The following is a 15468-nucleotide window of genomic DNA, read 5'->3' as shown; positions in this document are numbered from 1 at the left end:
AGTATCTAGATACATTGTATAATAGGTAACATATAATTACATAATTATGATATACATTATCTTATATAATTTATCACATGATATATTATAACACATAGTCTACATAATACATAATAATATGATCTATAGATTTATTGACCAAATGAACTTTAGAAAATTTGTGTGTTTAATAAATGCACTTTCTTACTAGGGCCACACCTACCCACCACAAACTCAGTGGAGATAGGGAAACTCACAGAAAAAGTCCTCAGAGAGTCCAGAGAGGAATAAAGGTGTTAATGGGTTCCTTGGTGCTTCCTTAAAATGGAGATTATTATAGAAACAGACCAATAAGACAGAGGGCTCACTTGGCTGGAACATCATCTAGAGCCAAGAAGGTTACTGCAGTGTGATGGCCGATGCTTCTTTTTTTTTTTAAAGCAATCGGGGTTAAGTAACTTGCTCAAGGTTACACAGCCAGTTATTTTTGTGTGGGTGCTGAGTATCTGAGGCTGGAACCGATCCCAGGTCTCCTGATGCTGGGGCTGCATTCTTACTCACTGTGCCACCTGGCCGCCCCGAAGATGCTTCTTCTAAGGCGAGAAGATTGAGTTCCTAGTTGAAAGAATTCTTTTTTTTCCCATCTGTGGGGAGTTCAGGCTTCTCTTATATATTGCTGGGTTCCTTGTGGAACTGTGAATCTACATCTAGCCTGTCCTTAACCCCTCATGCAAACACTGCCTTCAGCTGATCCAGAATGTCACCAGGATTCCAACAAAAGAAAGGCAACTCCAACATCCTTCAGTTCATTCAAACTAAATAAAGTCCTCCTCTGGACAAATGGTGGGCAAAGGAAGGAGATCTAGGCCAAGGCTGGAAACAAAGCCTCTTTCTATGTCTCCACATTTCATAATTTATTCAATTCTCTGTTTTATTCTACCTCTTAAGAATAGTCCTTAGTAAATCAGTGAACAAGCATCTATATTAAGTGCCTACTATGAATCCAATATTGGGCTAAGTGCTAGGGATACAAAAAAGGCAAAGAAAAAAACCAGTCCCTGGTCTCATGAGTTCTCAGGGAGCTCATAGTCTAAAAGAGAGAAAGAGAGAAACAGAGAGAGAGACAGAGACAGAGAGACAGAGAGAGACAAAGAGAGACAGAGACACAGAGAGAGACACACAGAGAGAGACAGAGAGAAAGAGAGAGAGCTCACAAATAATAATTCATAAATCCAAAATAGATATATATCTATATGTAGATATATAAAAAAAATTGAGGGTAGTATCAGAGGGAAAGCAGTCCTCCTTCAAACTTAAGAGTACAAGTAAAAAGGAGCCTTGTAGAACTTGAGACTTCATCTAAGCTTTAAAGGAAGCCAAAGAAGGTAAGAGGTAAAGATAAGGAAAAATAAAATTCCAGGAAAGGGGGAATTCTCAGTCAGGAGATGGAGTATTGTATATGAAGAACAGTAAGGAAACCAATGTCAATGGATCACAGAGTTTGTGATGGGGATTAATATTTAAGAAGACTGAAAAGATAGGAAGGGTCCACGTTATGAATGGCTTTGAAAGTCAGAGAAGATTTTATCTTTGATCCTATAGGCATTGGGGAACCACTGGAGTCTGCTGAATAGGAGGGGGATGGTGATATGGTCATATATGCATTTTAGGAAAATCTGTTTGTCACTGAGAGGAGGATAGAATAGAATGGGGAGAAGCTTGAGACAGGAAGACCAACCAGCAATCTATAGCAAGGAGGGAGATGATGAGAGCCTTCATCAGTCAGGATGGTGACAGTATCAGAGGAAATAAGGTGGTATATATAGGAGATGTTATGAAGATGGAAATAACAGAACTTGATAACTGATTGCTTCTGGGGAGGAGGGTGTGAGCCTCAGTGATTAGGAGGATGGTGGTACCCTCAACAGTAATAGGAGAATTAGGACAGAAGGTTGGCTAGCACGCTAACTGAATGACTAATTTTCATTGACTGAAAACCATATATTTGCCAAATCTCCCATCCAATTTGTTTTATATAACCACACCATTAAGATCTTACCAGAGTAGATTTCTTCAAATAAAATGTCACTTAAATACTAAGTGAAAGGGTTAAATTCTTCCCTATTGGTCCTTTTTTTTGCCCAAGGATACATTTTGGCCTCACATGCAGGAAGTCACAAAAGAAGTCTATTTCTTTTAATTTTTCCACCACATCCTAAGCAATTCCTCCAAGGGCTTCCTCAGATGGGAAAGGCAATTCACAATGCAATAAAATTTATAGCTCATAAAATTATGAATAAGCCAAACGTTAAAAAAGAAAAGTTAAACTAGGTTTAAAATGATTTTTATAGTATCAGCCACATGAATTGACACAGAAAATGATTTTCAAATGTAAGGGAATGCAACAACTAAATGTTCTGTGCTCTCAGGATGTTAAAGGACTGTCTGCACAGCACAAATACATTTGGCAAATACTGAGTTAGTTTAATCACTATAAGTAGCTAAATTGGATAGTGTAAGTCAAAAAGTGAGGATGTATGCAGGACAGCAGAATGCGTAACCTAAATTAACTGGAAAGGGCTGTCTTTACGAGTCAAATAAGTGAGAGATTTGGTAATTATGCAGTTAATCTGGCATGCATGTTGCTCCTTGACGATACCCTTCTTCATGATCCTTACCAATGTCCCTCTTTTACTCAGTGGGGGGAGGGGGGTGTTGATAAATCTGAATTACTAGGATTTACTAGGTTCTCTGCTTCACTTAACTCTCACCATATTTTACATTTGTGTAGCACTTTAGAGTTACAAAGAATTTTTATGCAAATTTGTCTAATTTGATCTGCACAATAACCCTGCAAGGTAAGCAGTATCACTGTCATTGTTTCCATTTACACCTAAGGAAACTGAGGTCTAGAGAGCTTAAGTAATTTGTATAGAGCTGGAACAGAGTCGTGGTCCATTTAGTTAACCATTTCACTTTACAGATGAAGAAATTGGGGCTGAGACAAAACATGATTTATTTCAAGATCTCACATTTGTTTAAGTAGCAGAACAGGAATCTGAGCCCAGGTCATCAAACTTAGAACAGTACTTAGTCCACTGGACCATTTGCCCAAAGTCATAAAATTAGAATCAGAGCTTAAGCCTAGACCTAGACTCAAAATCCTGTGCTATGCCATACTGCCTTTCCAACACTTGTCTACCACACCACTGATCTCCAATATCCTAATAGGTCCATGATCATATTTATATGAGCACTCTTTTCAATGATACAATCTGCCTATCCTGTACAATTCTCTACCCCGTGTACTGAGGGTCTTTTTACTTTCTCTTGACATCAAGATGATATCAATGGAGCATACACAATTATCCTTTGCTCCTGCCTAATTACTAACACATCTTCTTTTCCATTCACACATTTATTTGATGACATCCTTTCTTCCTCTCGGCAAGTCCTCATTTGTAATATGTTACAAACTGTCTGGGTCCTACATTTGGGTGATTCTCAACTTCAGTTCCCTAGTGTTCCATCATTCACAACTATACACCACTTGAAGAACATTGTTGATTAAAAAAAAGTCATGATGTTTCTAAGGAAGTTTGGAATCATTAAAAGAATTTTACAACTTTTCAAAGTCAATAGTCTGCTCTTCTCCTAAGTCCACCCTAAGTCCTCATATACACATACTATATATTCCCAATTACATTTTAATCTAGTTTTGGTTGCATTTGGAAGTTTTGCAGATTTCCAGCAGTCCACAGGCAGCAAGTTTGATACCTCTGCACTAGACCATATGCATTCTTCATTCCTTTGGTCATTGTTAAGCTAAATCGTTTTAAGATTATGGATCTCATTTAGGAAGGTCTTTGATGTTTCTGGACTTTATATTCAGCACAATGTCATCCCAATATAGGAGCATCTGGAGTACTTTACCATATATAGAGACTTCCTCTCCATTTGGACTCTGCACTGGATCTCTTCCAGGACTTTGGTTGCCATCTTTGATCAACATATGTCTCCCTATTTTATGCCTCACTTGATATTAATGATCAGAGAGTCACCAGACAAGGTTATTTCTGTTATTATAACTTTCAGAAAATCATTTATAATTGTTACATATGCATGGGAAATACCTTATTAGTGGAAAGCCTTTAACATGCCAGTTTTGCTCTATGAATCAAATTGTTTTAATAGTCACAAACAATAAGCAAGGTGGAATCTTGGAGTCTGTATCTTTCAGTCAATTGTGTGATGTGAAAATTTGGTTTGTTGATGAGTATTGATTGGGAAGTAAAGATTGTGATTGGTTGTATTTACTAAGCATACAAGGTATATATAACTATAAACTATCAATCAAGATGAAAGGTTCTAAAGAGGTCTTCAAAAGGATTAGCTATTGATGGGTTAGATTAATTGATGTTGGTGCCTGAATTCATTAGATAATACCATCAGTAAGGTGGTGTTTCATTGCTGTTTGTTTGTGCAGTGTGTAAATATTCATTAATTTAACATACAAATTCAATAAAAAATATTTATTGGACTTACTATGTGCCTGTCACTATGCTAGTTCTGAGGGTCTTATAAAAAAATTAAGATAATTTCAATCTCTCAAACACTTGGAAACTAAGTGGGAACACATGACCAAAGCCCAATTAAAATCAGATCTCAGGCTAAAATAGCATGTACTGGGGCAGATAGATCCTAGATGCCAGAGAGCACCTCATCTCTCTCATTGCCTTCTGCCACTGCCTTGATTCATAGATAACATGATCCCCATCATTTTGTGGTTGCTGCTTTATAATTCAGAAACCTACCTTAAAAATCCACATGCCAAGAAGAAGTAGGAAATGACTCAGAAAAATACATTTCACTGTGTGATATAACGAGTTCTAATTTCCTCATTAGAAAGAGCGACATCATCATAAAGAATATCTGCCAACAATCTAATATAAAAATGTACATGCATCATGAAAAATAATTGCTGTTCAATTACTACTGAATTATAAAACCGTCGTACAGGTGCAATAATGCAAGAACCCTGAGAGTATGAAAAACTGCTTAGCATAGGTAATTACATATGTCTGAATGAAGTCCCCAGAATAAAATTTGCAGTGTTTGAAGAAACAATGAAATCAGACTCAAAGCTCTATTTATAGCTGTATTTTTGAATTTTCTATTTTTTCCCCTTTGAAAGTTTTCAAAGGCCAGGGAATAATTTTTCCCCCTTACACTGAAGCACATTGCAGGATGAAATAAGCAATAACTACGTCCCCACATTCTCCAGCTGTCAACTTGTACCTACAACAGGGACAAAACTACAAAGGACAGAAATCCAGCCATAACCAGTTATGAAATCTTTTTAATTTAAAGACTGAAATTGTGGCCAAACTCTGCACATAATTTACACATAAGAAAAATAAAAGTGTTTCTAAGAATATATTTAATAGGATAATAGATCTTGCAGCTGGAAGGGACCTTTGAGATCCCTTGACTCTAGGCCAACTTCCCTCCCCTCCTCACCCTATACACGTTGATGGGGACTGAGATCTATCTAGAGCAGAAATTCCCAAAGTGGAGGTCCCTAAGACCCTTTCAGGGGGTGCGCAAGGTCAAAACTTTTTTATATAATTCTAAGGCTGTATTAAATTATTAAAAGACTCCTTTTTTCAGTTACATATCTGGGTGGGGCTGTGCTTTTTTCACATACTTCAGCCAAAACAACATAATTTGATTGATTAAATGAGCAAGTGGATATGAGTATACAGGTGTCTTTTCTTAAGCCAGCCATTAAAGAGATTTTTTAAAACATGCAAAAATAATATCATTCTTATCACTCACTTTTTGGAGACTATTTGTTGCTGCCTTTCAGTCATTGCAGTATGAATGACTCTCCATGGCCCTATTTAGGGTTTTCTTCACAGAGATACTGGAAGTGGTGTGCCATTGCCTTTTCCAGCTCATTTTACAGATAAGGAAACTGAGGCAACCAGGGTCACACAGAAGTATCTAAGGCTAGATTAGAACTGAGGTCTTCCTGACTCCGGGACTGGCACTCTATCCATCAGGACACCTACCTGCTCTAAAAATATAATAATAAACAGTTCACCATAACTACGTAAATAGAGGATTATTCAACTGAATTCAATACAATTATTTTGTTGTTGTTTAGTCACATCTGACTCTTTTTGACACTATTTAGGTTTTTCTTGGCAAAAATCCTGTAGTGGTTTGCCCTTTCCTTCTCCAGCTTGCTGTACAGACAAGAACCAAGACAAATAGGTTTAAGTGACTTGCCCAGGTTCACACAACTAGTAAGTGTCTAAAGCCAGATTTGAACGCAGGTCTTCCTGAGTCTAGGTCCAGCACTCTATTCCCTGCACCAACTAACTACCTTTGGAAACTATAGTTATTTTCCTAAAATAAGGCTGAAATTTTTCCTCCACCCCAAGGAAAGAAGCAAGAATCTTCCTCCACTAAAGTTATTTTCTGATGCTTCATTATGGCAAAGAAGTGACTTCAGTCTTATGAATATCATGTCAGGAATAATACAACCTCTGGGAGGTCCTAGCAAAGTGAAAAGGAATCAAGCACTAGCCTGGTGTTGAACTATGTGCCTTTTTCCAAGAGTCAACTTGGCTAATTTCAAAGATGTTTAGTTTCAGGTTGAGATAAAAAAGGGTTGATCAGTAAATGACTGATCATGAGCAGTTCATGATGAAGAACCACTAAGGTGTGGAGGAGTCACTAGCTAAAATGGTGGAGGGAGTGCCAAAACTTGTAGATCATTGGAACACCGAAATAAGAGAGATAAATATGTTATGGTGTGGCACAGAAACATCCTTGAAGTCAGGAAGATCTGGGTTCAAGTCCTGCTTCTAACACACACCAACTTCTTGACTCTGGACAAAGGGTGTAACATCTCAGTGGCTCAAGCAACTAAGATTATTCATTGCACAGTAGTTGTCAATCTGCTTTGATACGGAGTTTCATAAGCCAGTTAAATCACAGAGTCTATCCACTTTTTGAAAAGTATATTGGGTGGCCAGGTAGCACAGTGAGTAAGAGCACCGGCTCCAGTGTTGAGAAGACCTGGTGATCGAATCCCGGGCTCAGACACTTAGCACCCACCCAGAAACACCTGTCCATGTAACCTTGAGCAAGTTACTTAACCCCGATTGCTTAAAAAAAAAAAAAAGAAAGAAAAGTATATTACTTAGGAAAACCACAACTTCTTTGTGCAACAGACTTTGCTGAATTTTTTGTAGTTTTTTTTTCCCCTAAGGAAATGGATCAGTTGATTCAATGAGGGCTGTGAAATTTGCAGTAAATGAATACATTTAGATTTGGAATAGCATCCCAATACTTTAAAAAAATCTGCAATTTCATTACTCTCACTACTGAGAATAAGGTCAGCCCCTTCACATCTCAGTAGATGGTTTCATGAGTTGAAATGATAAACTAACTAATCATGTTGTAGGTATAGAGATTGTACCCTTAACCTTGATCACTTCTTTAGCTAACCAACTGAGGTTAATAGTCCTGAATCTCAACACTAAGGTCCCAGTGACAATAATATTCTACTATAATAGGGCTATAGCTATGTCTTTCTTCTGAAGAGGTCAAAGAGCATTCATGACATTCCAGGATCAGTCAATATTGCCTTCACAATTTTACAGATGGAGATACTGAGGTTCAGACAGGTTAAGCAATTTGCCCAGGTTCGCAAAGCAAATTAGAACCAGAAGTCAAGCTCTCTTGACTCTTCATTTAGTGATTTTTTCCCAAAAATCAGTACAATTGATGTGTTGTCAGAGTACACTAAAAAGGCAAATTTTACAGAAATTATGAGGGGAAGTACTAGTCTTTCATGAAACCAATCCACTAGCTCTCTTTAAATGGATTAACATCCTTTACCACTTAATTGAAGACTTAGTAATGATATGGGGCACAAAGGCAGAGTTTGGGCTGAGATTAAATACCAACCAAATGAAAGAGAAGACTTGACATGGACATGGGAAAGAATCACTAATTGTACCCAAATACTTACATGTGGTTTCTTGAGTAGTAAAGCATCTATTGTGCTGCTAGGACCAGGGCTTGCTGCTTGCCAAGATCTCTCCTGTGCAGTCTATTGATTCATAGGACACTGCTTAAAGAGGTAGTACATTTACTCCTGGCATAGGATCAATAAAATACAATAAATAATGCATAATAACAATAAAACGATGCATAATAAAACATCTACTGCTGGGCTATATGCCCAAAACCTCTCCTAGATCCAAGCAGTTTCCAGGCATTACATAAGCCTCTTTGGACCAGAAGACCTAAGGAAAGACATCATTTAAAATATCTAGTTCTCCACTGCTACTCTTTTTCAGCACAAGCAAAAGATATAAACACATCCTGGCCATCATCTTGCCTGCTCTTTAATGCTGTACCCTAGAGGTACTAGACTAGAGGTAATGCCCTAAAGGGTGTAACTCTTTCAGTTCTGAAAGTCAACCCTGTCCTAATTGGTGAGGTCCTCACATGACCCATTCTATCTCACTAGCCCTAGACATGTTTCCCTTTATATTCCAGACATCTTCTTGCTAGTAGACACACATTTCCTCCCACCCAATCCTACCACAACCCTAATCAAAGCAATACCTTCATTGTGGGCAGCTAAATGGCTAGTGGGTAAAGTACCAGTCCCGAAATCAGGAAAATTCATCTTCCAGGGTTCAATCTGGCCTCAGACACTTACTAGCTATGTGACCCTAGGCATCCTGTTTGTCTCAGTTTCCTCATCTGTAAAATGAAAAGGAAAAGGAAACACAAATCACTCTAGTATCTTGCGAAGAAAATCCCAAATGGGGTCACAAAGAGTTGGATGTGACTGAAAAATGACTTAACAATAATATTAGTCCATTCCCTTATCAACTGAAACACAATCCTGCCCAATATTTTCAATATGTACTGTCTTCCCCATTGGAATACAAGGTACCTGAAGACAAGGATTGTCTTCACATTCATATTTGTTCCTCAAGTGCTTGTGACATCTAGTGTCAGGATTTGAAACTAGATCTTCTGATTCTGAAATCTTTTCATTATTCCATGGTGCCTCCTATATGGACACACATTTAAGGCATAATGTTGTTGACATTTGTTTGCCTTGGCTAAGTTTGGAAATTATTCCCCCTTTCCAACTTTGAGAAATTCATCCTTTGTGTATTGCTGTTTACTAGGTATCTAAACAAATACCTAAGGTGTTGAATCTTTTCAAATTTAAAAGTATATTTATCTTTAAAAATACTAAAAAAAATTATCCTTTGTTGTGCCCCTAACCACTGTGCTGCTACATAAGAAGCTAACTAATCTAGTTACAATTCTGATTTGTATTTTTTGTTATAATAGACCACAGAACACTGTCTATTTTTGAAATGTCAGCAATTCTTTATTTTCTAATTAAGCCTACTTTCCTAGTCTATTTTATCTTAGTCTTTAACTTTACTACATAGATTTTTCTTTATGTGTGGGGGGGGTGGGGAGGCAAAGATAATCCTTATCAATATGAATATATTCTTTTTCAGCCATAAGCACTTGAAATACTATGACTTCCAGGAAGCTACAGGTATAAAGTAAAAAAATAAGGTGTATGCAAAACTCCTATAAAAGTATAAAGTAGCTGGGAGACCACTGCATGTGGAATCAGTATCTCTGAGCTAAAATCTTGGCTCTAACATTTACTGTCATTTCACTGACCTGAGTTCCTATTTTTCATTAAGGTGTAGTGGAAATAACACTGGATTTGGAAACAGAGCATTTGGTTGCATACCACAACTCCACTACTCGGTACCTATATGAGCTTAGACAAATCATACAGCCTCTTTAGTCCTCAGTATCACCATCTATAAAACAAGGGAATTGGAATAAGCAGTCTTAAAAATCTCTCCTAGTGTAATCTACCAAAAATGAGAATAATAATCAAATTATCTATTTCACAAGAGTGTTGGGAGAAAAATGCTTCATACAGATTAAAGAGCACAGAAATATGAATTATTTTAGGAAGAAAAAAAGCAAATACTCCTAAAGTTTAAGTATGTATTGACAATTATGTTAAAGTCTTTCGATTTTTTTTGTTGTATATGACACCTAGTGTTTCACCACCCAAAAAAGCTGCTATTCATTAGTCTACTCAAAACATTATTTTGAGACTTAGTGAGATGGTAACAAATATGAAGGAACACAATAATTTCCCCATCTACTACTCAGCTTAATTTTTGGCTTTGGAAAGATCTTGAGGTTCAGAAACAGGGTCAAAGAGAACTCTCAATTTAAGCTTACTGAACAAGATATGGAGGAAATTCAGGAATGCCCCAGGAGCAGCAATGAGTAAACACTACTATTTAAAACTCTCATTCCATATACCAGAAACAAATGTCAGTTTCTAGACAGATGGTAACCACCATCCTAAGACTACCCATATATACAATGTAAAAATGACAAATATAGGAAATACAAAAAGATTTGAAAAAACTTGAACATAATTGTACCAATCAGGGCCAGCAGACTAAGAATACCATTTGCATTGCTAAAATAATTTTTTCAGGACCAAAGTTGGGCAAACTTTTAGATACTAACAAATGAATTAGTATTGTTTTCTTGGTTAAGTGTATGCTACATTAGTATTTCTAGTGAAATGTAAATAGTTCAAATATTAAAATTGAATTGGAGAATATTTGTATTTCTTGAGAGAGCTATTTGTCACAATTATGAAAAATGATGACATTAAACATCCCATTTGCAGTAATTAAACCAGACTTTTCTGTGAGCGGGTCATCCTTCAACTATCTCTTTCATTTGACTGTGGGTTGACAAGGAAACCTAAAAATGAAGAGAAGTAGACTTCTTCATTTTCCCTTTAAATTTTATTTTAGGGGCGGCCAGGTGGCTCAGCGAGTAAGAGCACCGGCTCCAGTGTTGGGACGACCTGGAGATGGAATCCTGGGCTCAGACAATCAGCACCACACCCAGAAATAACTGGCCGTGTAACCTTGAGCAAGTTACTTAACCCTGATTGCTTAAAAATAAATAAATAAATAAATTTTATTTTAGATACATTTTTTAACTTAATGAACGTATTTTTATTAGGAACTTAATAAGAATTTTATTAAGAATCTTATCAACAGACTGGACTCCTCTCAGCAATATAAGGTTATTCGACAACTCCAAAAGACTCATGATGGAAAGAAATATCCACATCCAGAGAAAGAGCTACAGAGTCTGAATGAAGATTGAAGCAAACTATTTGCTGTCTTTCTTTTTCTTGTTTTGTTTCCTGTTTCTCATTGTTCATTCCATTGGTTATAATCCTTCTTTACAACCTGACTAACATTTAATATGAAGATATTTGTAGATCCTTGCCACCATGGCTGGGGGAGGGTGAAAGGAGAGGGAAGGGGAGAAAAAAAAATAAAAAAAGAATCTTATCAACAATCAAAAATCTCAGGGCGGCTAGGTGGTGCAGTGAGTAAAGTGCTGGCCCCGGAGTCAGGAGGACCTGAGTTCGGTTCCAGCCTCAGACACTTAAACCCCCCCACACACACACACACACACACACACAAACCAACTAGCCGTGTAACCCTGGGCAAGTTACTTAACTCCAATTGCCCTCCGAAAAGGCAAAAAATAAAAAAAAATCTCAATGTATCATTAACAAAAAAGAAAATTGTGTGTTTCTCTTTTAAAAGAGAATTACAAACTTTTAACAACCATGTAAATGAATGGAATGTTATAAATCATTCAAAATAAGAGGAATGCAAATGAAAACAACAAGGAAATTTCACCTAACACCCAGAAATTGACATGAATAACAAAAGATGGGGTTGTAAAAAATAATGGACACACTATTGATGAAGTTGACAACTGGTCTAACAAATCTGGAAAGAAATTTAGAATTATATGGTGAAAGTTACAAAACACAACCAGAAGATTAGAATATAGAAGATTATATAACTGTATGATATAGTAATTCCTCATTCCCCATGGCTGTGACAGGGAAGAAGCTACCTCAAAACCAATTAGTCAAGAAGTGCCTACTGAGGAGTTTTTAAAAGGAGAGATAACTTCTATTCTGTGCTCTCTTCTTCCTCTTGCCTGGAAGTGTGGCATGGTACCCCAGAGTACTCACTGGATACTCCCTGAAAGAAGGGAGATAATTTATTTTCACCTGCCTCACCTGGGTAACAATAGCAATTCCAAAAAATATGGAAACATATCCTTTCATTCCTGTGCTGTCCCCAGAAGAATTTTAGTCCATAGAAATCTTTTATTTTTTCTGAAGCTTTTGAAATGTGTTTTCCCAAAATCTAAAGTATATGTCAGACTATGCCCAGATCCTCTCTTTTTCTGTTGCAAATTCAGAGTAGAGTGATCACTTTCCCTTAAGATTCCCAACCTTTCCTTCACATAAATCAGTTCCTCCCTATTAGTAAGAATCAGATACAGAATAGCATTCCCCCTCATTGGTTGTTCAGTCTTGAATGATTAAATGATTGATAAAGCAAATCAAGAAGCTATCAGCTGTTCTGTTTTTGGAAAAGAGAAACCTCTGGCAGATACCTGGATAACTGAAATCCCTATCACTCCCATATGTTGCCTCTGTGCCAGGCTTGTGATCTGTTTCCCCACCTCTTCATCTCTTTGCTTCTTCTTTCTAAATGGTCTATTTTATAGCATACTTTAATGACAAAATCATTCTGTTTCTCTCTCCTTTGACCTCTGCCTAAATACTCACTGTCATGCTTCTCCCATCTCGTTCCTAAGTTTCCTCAAATGAATATACTTTTTAAAAATACAATTCTATACTCACCACAAATCTTTTTCTACCCTTTTTTATTTTAAATAAGGCATATCCATCTAGAGTTATTGTCTACTCATGAATATCCTTTTACCATATCTCAGTAATATATATATATTAGGCTATATTAGTCTTGCATCAGGACCTCTTATTTTTCTTTTCTGATGCCTAAACTTTGGTAATTTGTGTATAGACATTTGAGGTCATGAATTTTATTTTGGATTACTATTTCCTATTTTATATTTTTGTCAATGTGTGCTTATGAGTCTTTTATGTTTTAAACACTTATTTTATATTGAAGGAAATAAATAGCTATGTTATATTTGATTTACTTTGTATGTTAAGTATCTTTTTTGAAGAAACTCTGTTGATCCCTTTTAGGGGGACTATTAGTCATGTGTCATGCCTACATTTTGCACTGGAGTTTTCCTCCAAGAGTTCTAATCTGGGAGTCCAAGTGTGTTGTCATGCAGTGCAATAAAAAATCTATTCTTTATGGATCAGGCTCTTCCTGGGATTGAACCCCATCAGACTGAATCCAAAGCCCAGGTCCCTTATTGGAAGAGGGCACCCTATGACCCATTGGCTAAAGATTTTATACCATGATGTATCAAAGTCATGACTCTAACCATCCCTTGGTTCCAAATCCAGTGTTCTTTTTGCCATATAAAACTGGCTCCATGTACATTATGTAGCTACTAAGTCTATGTGCCACTCTCCTTCCAATAGACTCATGGTCTGACCTTGAAATCTGAAGTATTTTCTTATTACTTCTGTGTGATTTTATTGGTAAACTCCTGCCTTCCAAAATTGCATGCCATTATCCACACTCACTTAGATGACCAAAGAACTAATAATCCCTTATCCAAAAGTATTTTTGTTTCTTTATTCCTGGCCACTAGTTTGTAATGACATTCAAACGTTACCTTTTGTTGAATATTTTCTCATTTCATTAATGGACTCAAATTATTCTATTATAAACCCAGCTAGTCACCAAAAAGTACTAGCATTTTTGTTACCTAATTAACTTTCTTATCTGAATTTCAACCAAAAGTAAGAAGAAATGTAATAATGATAAGACATCACACTCTCCAAAACAGATTTTCTTTATTTCTTTGCACTGTTCTGGCTTTTTTAATTAAAGTATCAGAAATTATTAGACTCAAATTATTTCTTGATCTACTATTCAAATTCTCCTGAAATAATGTTTCACCTGCCTTACTATTTAAACCTTTATCAGTGTAAAGCAGATGAGTTCCCACACATATTCAACTGGATTCATGTAATTCAATATAATTTAGGGAAGGAGGAGAAGAGTATAAATAAACTAATTAAACAAACAAATCAGATTTGGACACAGCTGTGTGACAATAGAAGTTTAAATGCTTGTGTATATTGTACTCTCAGATTCCCAAAATGAATAACATTAATGTGCAATGGATATTACAAAATTGTAGCATGGAGGCGTGAAATTCAAAGCAAAGATCTTATTTCATTAGAGGGCAGAGGAAAAAAACACAAATTTAAACCACTTATGCTAGTCTTGTTCAAGGAGATTAGTCATGCCTGTTACAAACTTTAAAAATCTTCAAGAGAAACTCTTTCTAAATCACCAAAAAGACAGAAAAAAGAAAAGGGATGAGAGTGACTTCCCTGTATCACAGACCAAGAAAAAACTTCAGGCTCGAATCTGTTTGCTGCTGGTGGAGTTATGTGAAAGGTTTACCTTTTTTGCCATCGTCTGTAATATGATTATTTTTTGCACTGTAAAACTAGGCTACCACAATTACCAGGCAGTCATTGTGAACCTAAGTTTCATTGGGACCTCCATGCTTACACCTGTGTTTGTGGGATGGCTGGCTGATACCTGCCTAGAGAGGACCAGACTGGCTTATGTTTGCTCATTTCTACATTTTGTAGGTTAGTGGCATCTCTTTGCATTTCTTAAAATTTGATTGATAGTTTGATGAGTTTTTTGCTTATGTTATTGCTACCCTGCTCTCAGTCCGAATTAGGCTGTTTGGAGAAAATGTTTTTCTTATACTCTGTGTGTGTAAGTATTTAGGAGGAATTGGTGAAAGGTTGTTTTTTTGTTTGTAATGAGTTGTGAAATGTTTGTATTTATTTGCATGGCTACTGAACAAATTTGGCTAACATAATCGCTACCTAATGACTTAGCACACTTATTATCTGTAAAGTTCAAGATTCAATAACCTTAGATCTCTGTTTCAATAACCTTATATCTGTGATAAAGGTGTCTAACCAGGAGATCTTTCATTTTATGATGGTTTTCATAAAAAGGATTTCCACCTAATAAGCTATTCAACAATGAACAAGGCATAAGAAGTAATACTTTGTGAAATATGGACAAGTGAAAAGTGGAGAAATTCAAAGCTACCTCATAAAAATATCCATTTTTACTATTCAAACATACCTCCTATGCTATGAAAGTTGGTAAAGGATGGAGTCTAAGATGGTTCCTGACTTGTTTGGTGTATCCACAGCTATGAGAAATGAGAACTCTAGTTGTGGGGAAATATTGTTCAAGACTAATGTGATCTATTAAGAAATAAATTTTTTGGTGAATATAGGTGGAGAGAAGCTAGTATAGTACATGCTGATTTTTTTAGGCTCAGTGACTAACTTTG

General features: G+C 36.4%; 2 protein-coding genes across 2 annotated transcripts in view; one reads left to right on the top strand and one right to left on the bottom strand.

The window, feature by feature from the left end:
• Positions 1–15468, bottom strand: part of MGST1 (microsomal glutathione S-transferase 1) — a 359649-nt gene that overhangs the window by 144565 nt on the left and 199616 nt on the right. The gene's annotated exons all lie outside the window — the stretch shown is intronic.
• The window catches only part of SLC15A5 (solute carrier family 15 member 5), a 145468-nt gene continuing 144382 nt past the window's right edge, over positions 14383–15468 (top strand). Inside the window, 1 exon segment of the mRNA XM_069106060.1 lies at positions 14383–14740. Within this exon segment, the coding sequence (XP_068962161.1) occupies positions 14383–14740 (358 nt within the window).

This window comes from Petaurus breviceps, unplaced genomic scaffold (genome assembly GCF_028583685.1).
Source record: "Petaurus breviceps papuanus isolate PSGF00001 unplaced genomic scaffold, PetGlider_PUasm1.0 78, whole genome shotgun sequence".
NCBI classification, from domain to species: Eukaryota; Metazoa; Chordata; class Mammalia; order Diprotodontia; family Petauridae; genus Petaurus; species Petaurus breviceps.
The sequence above is the reverse complement of the archived record's forward strand: the minus strand, read 5'-3'. Positions and strand labels throughout refer to the sequence as shown.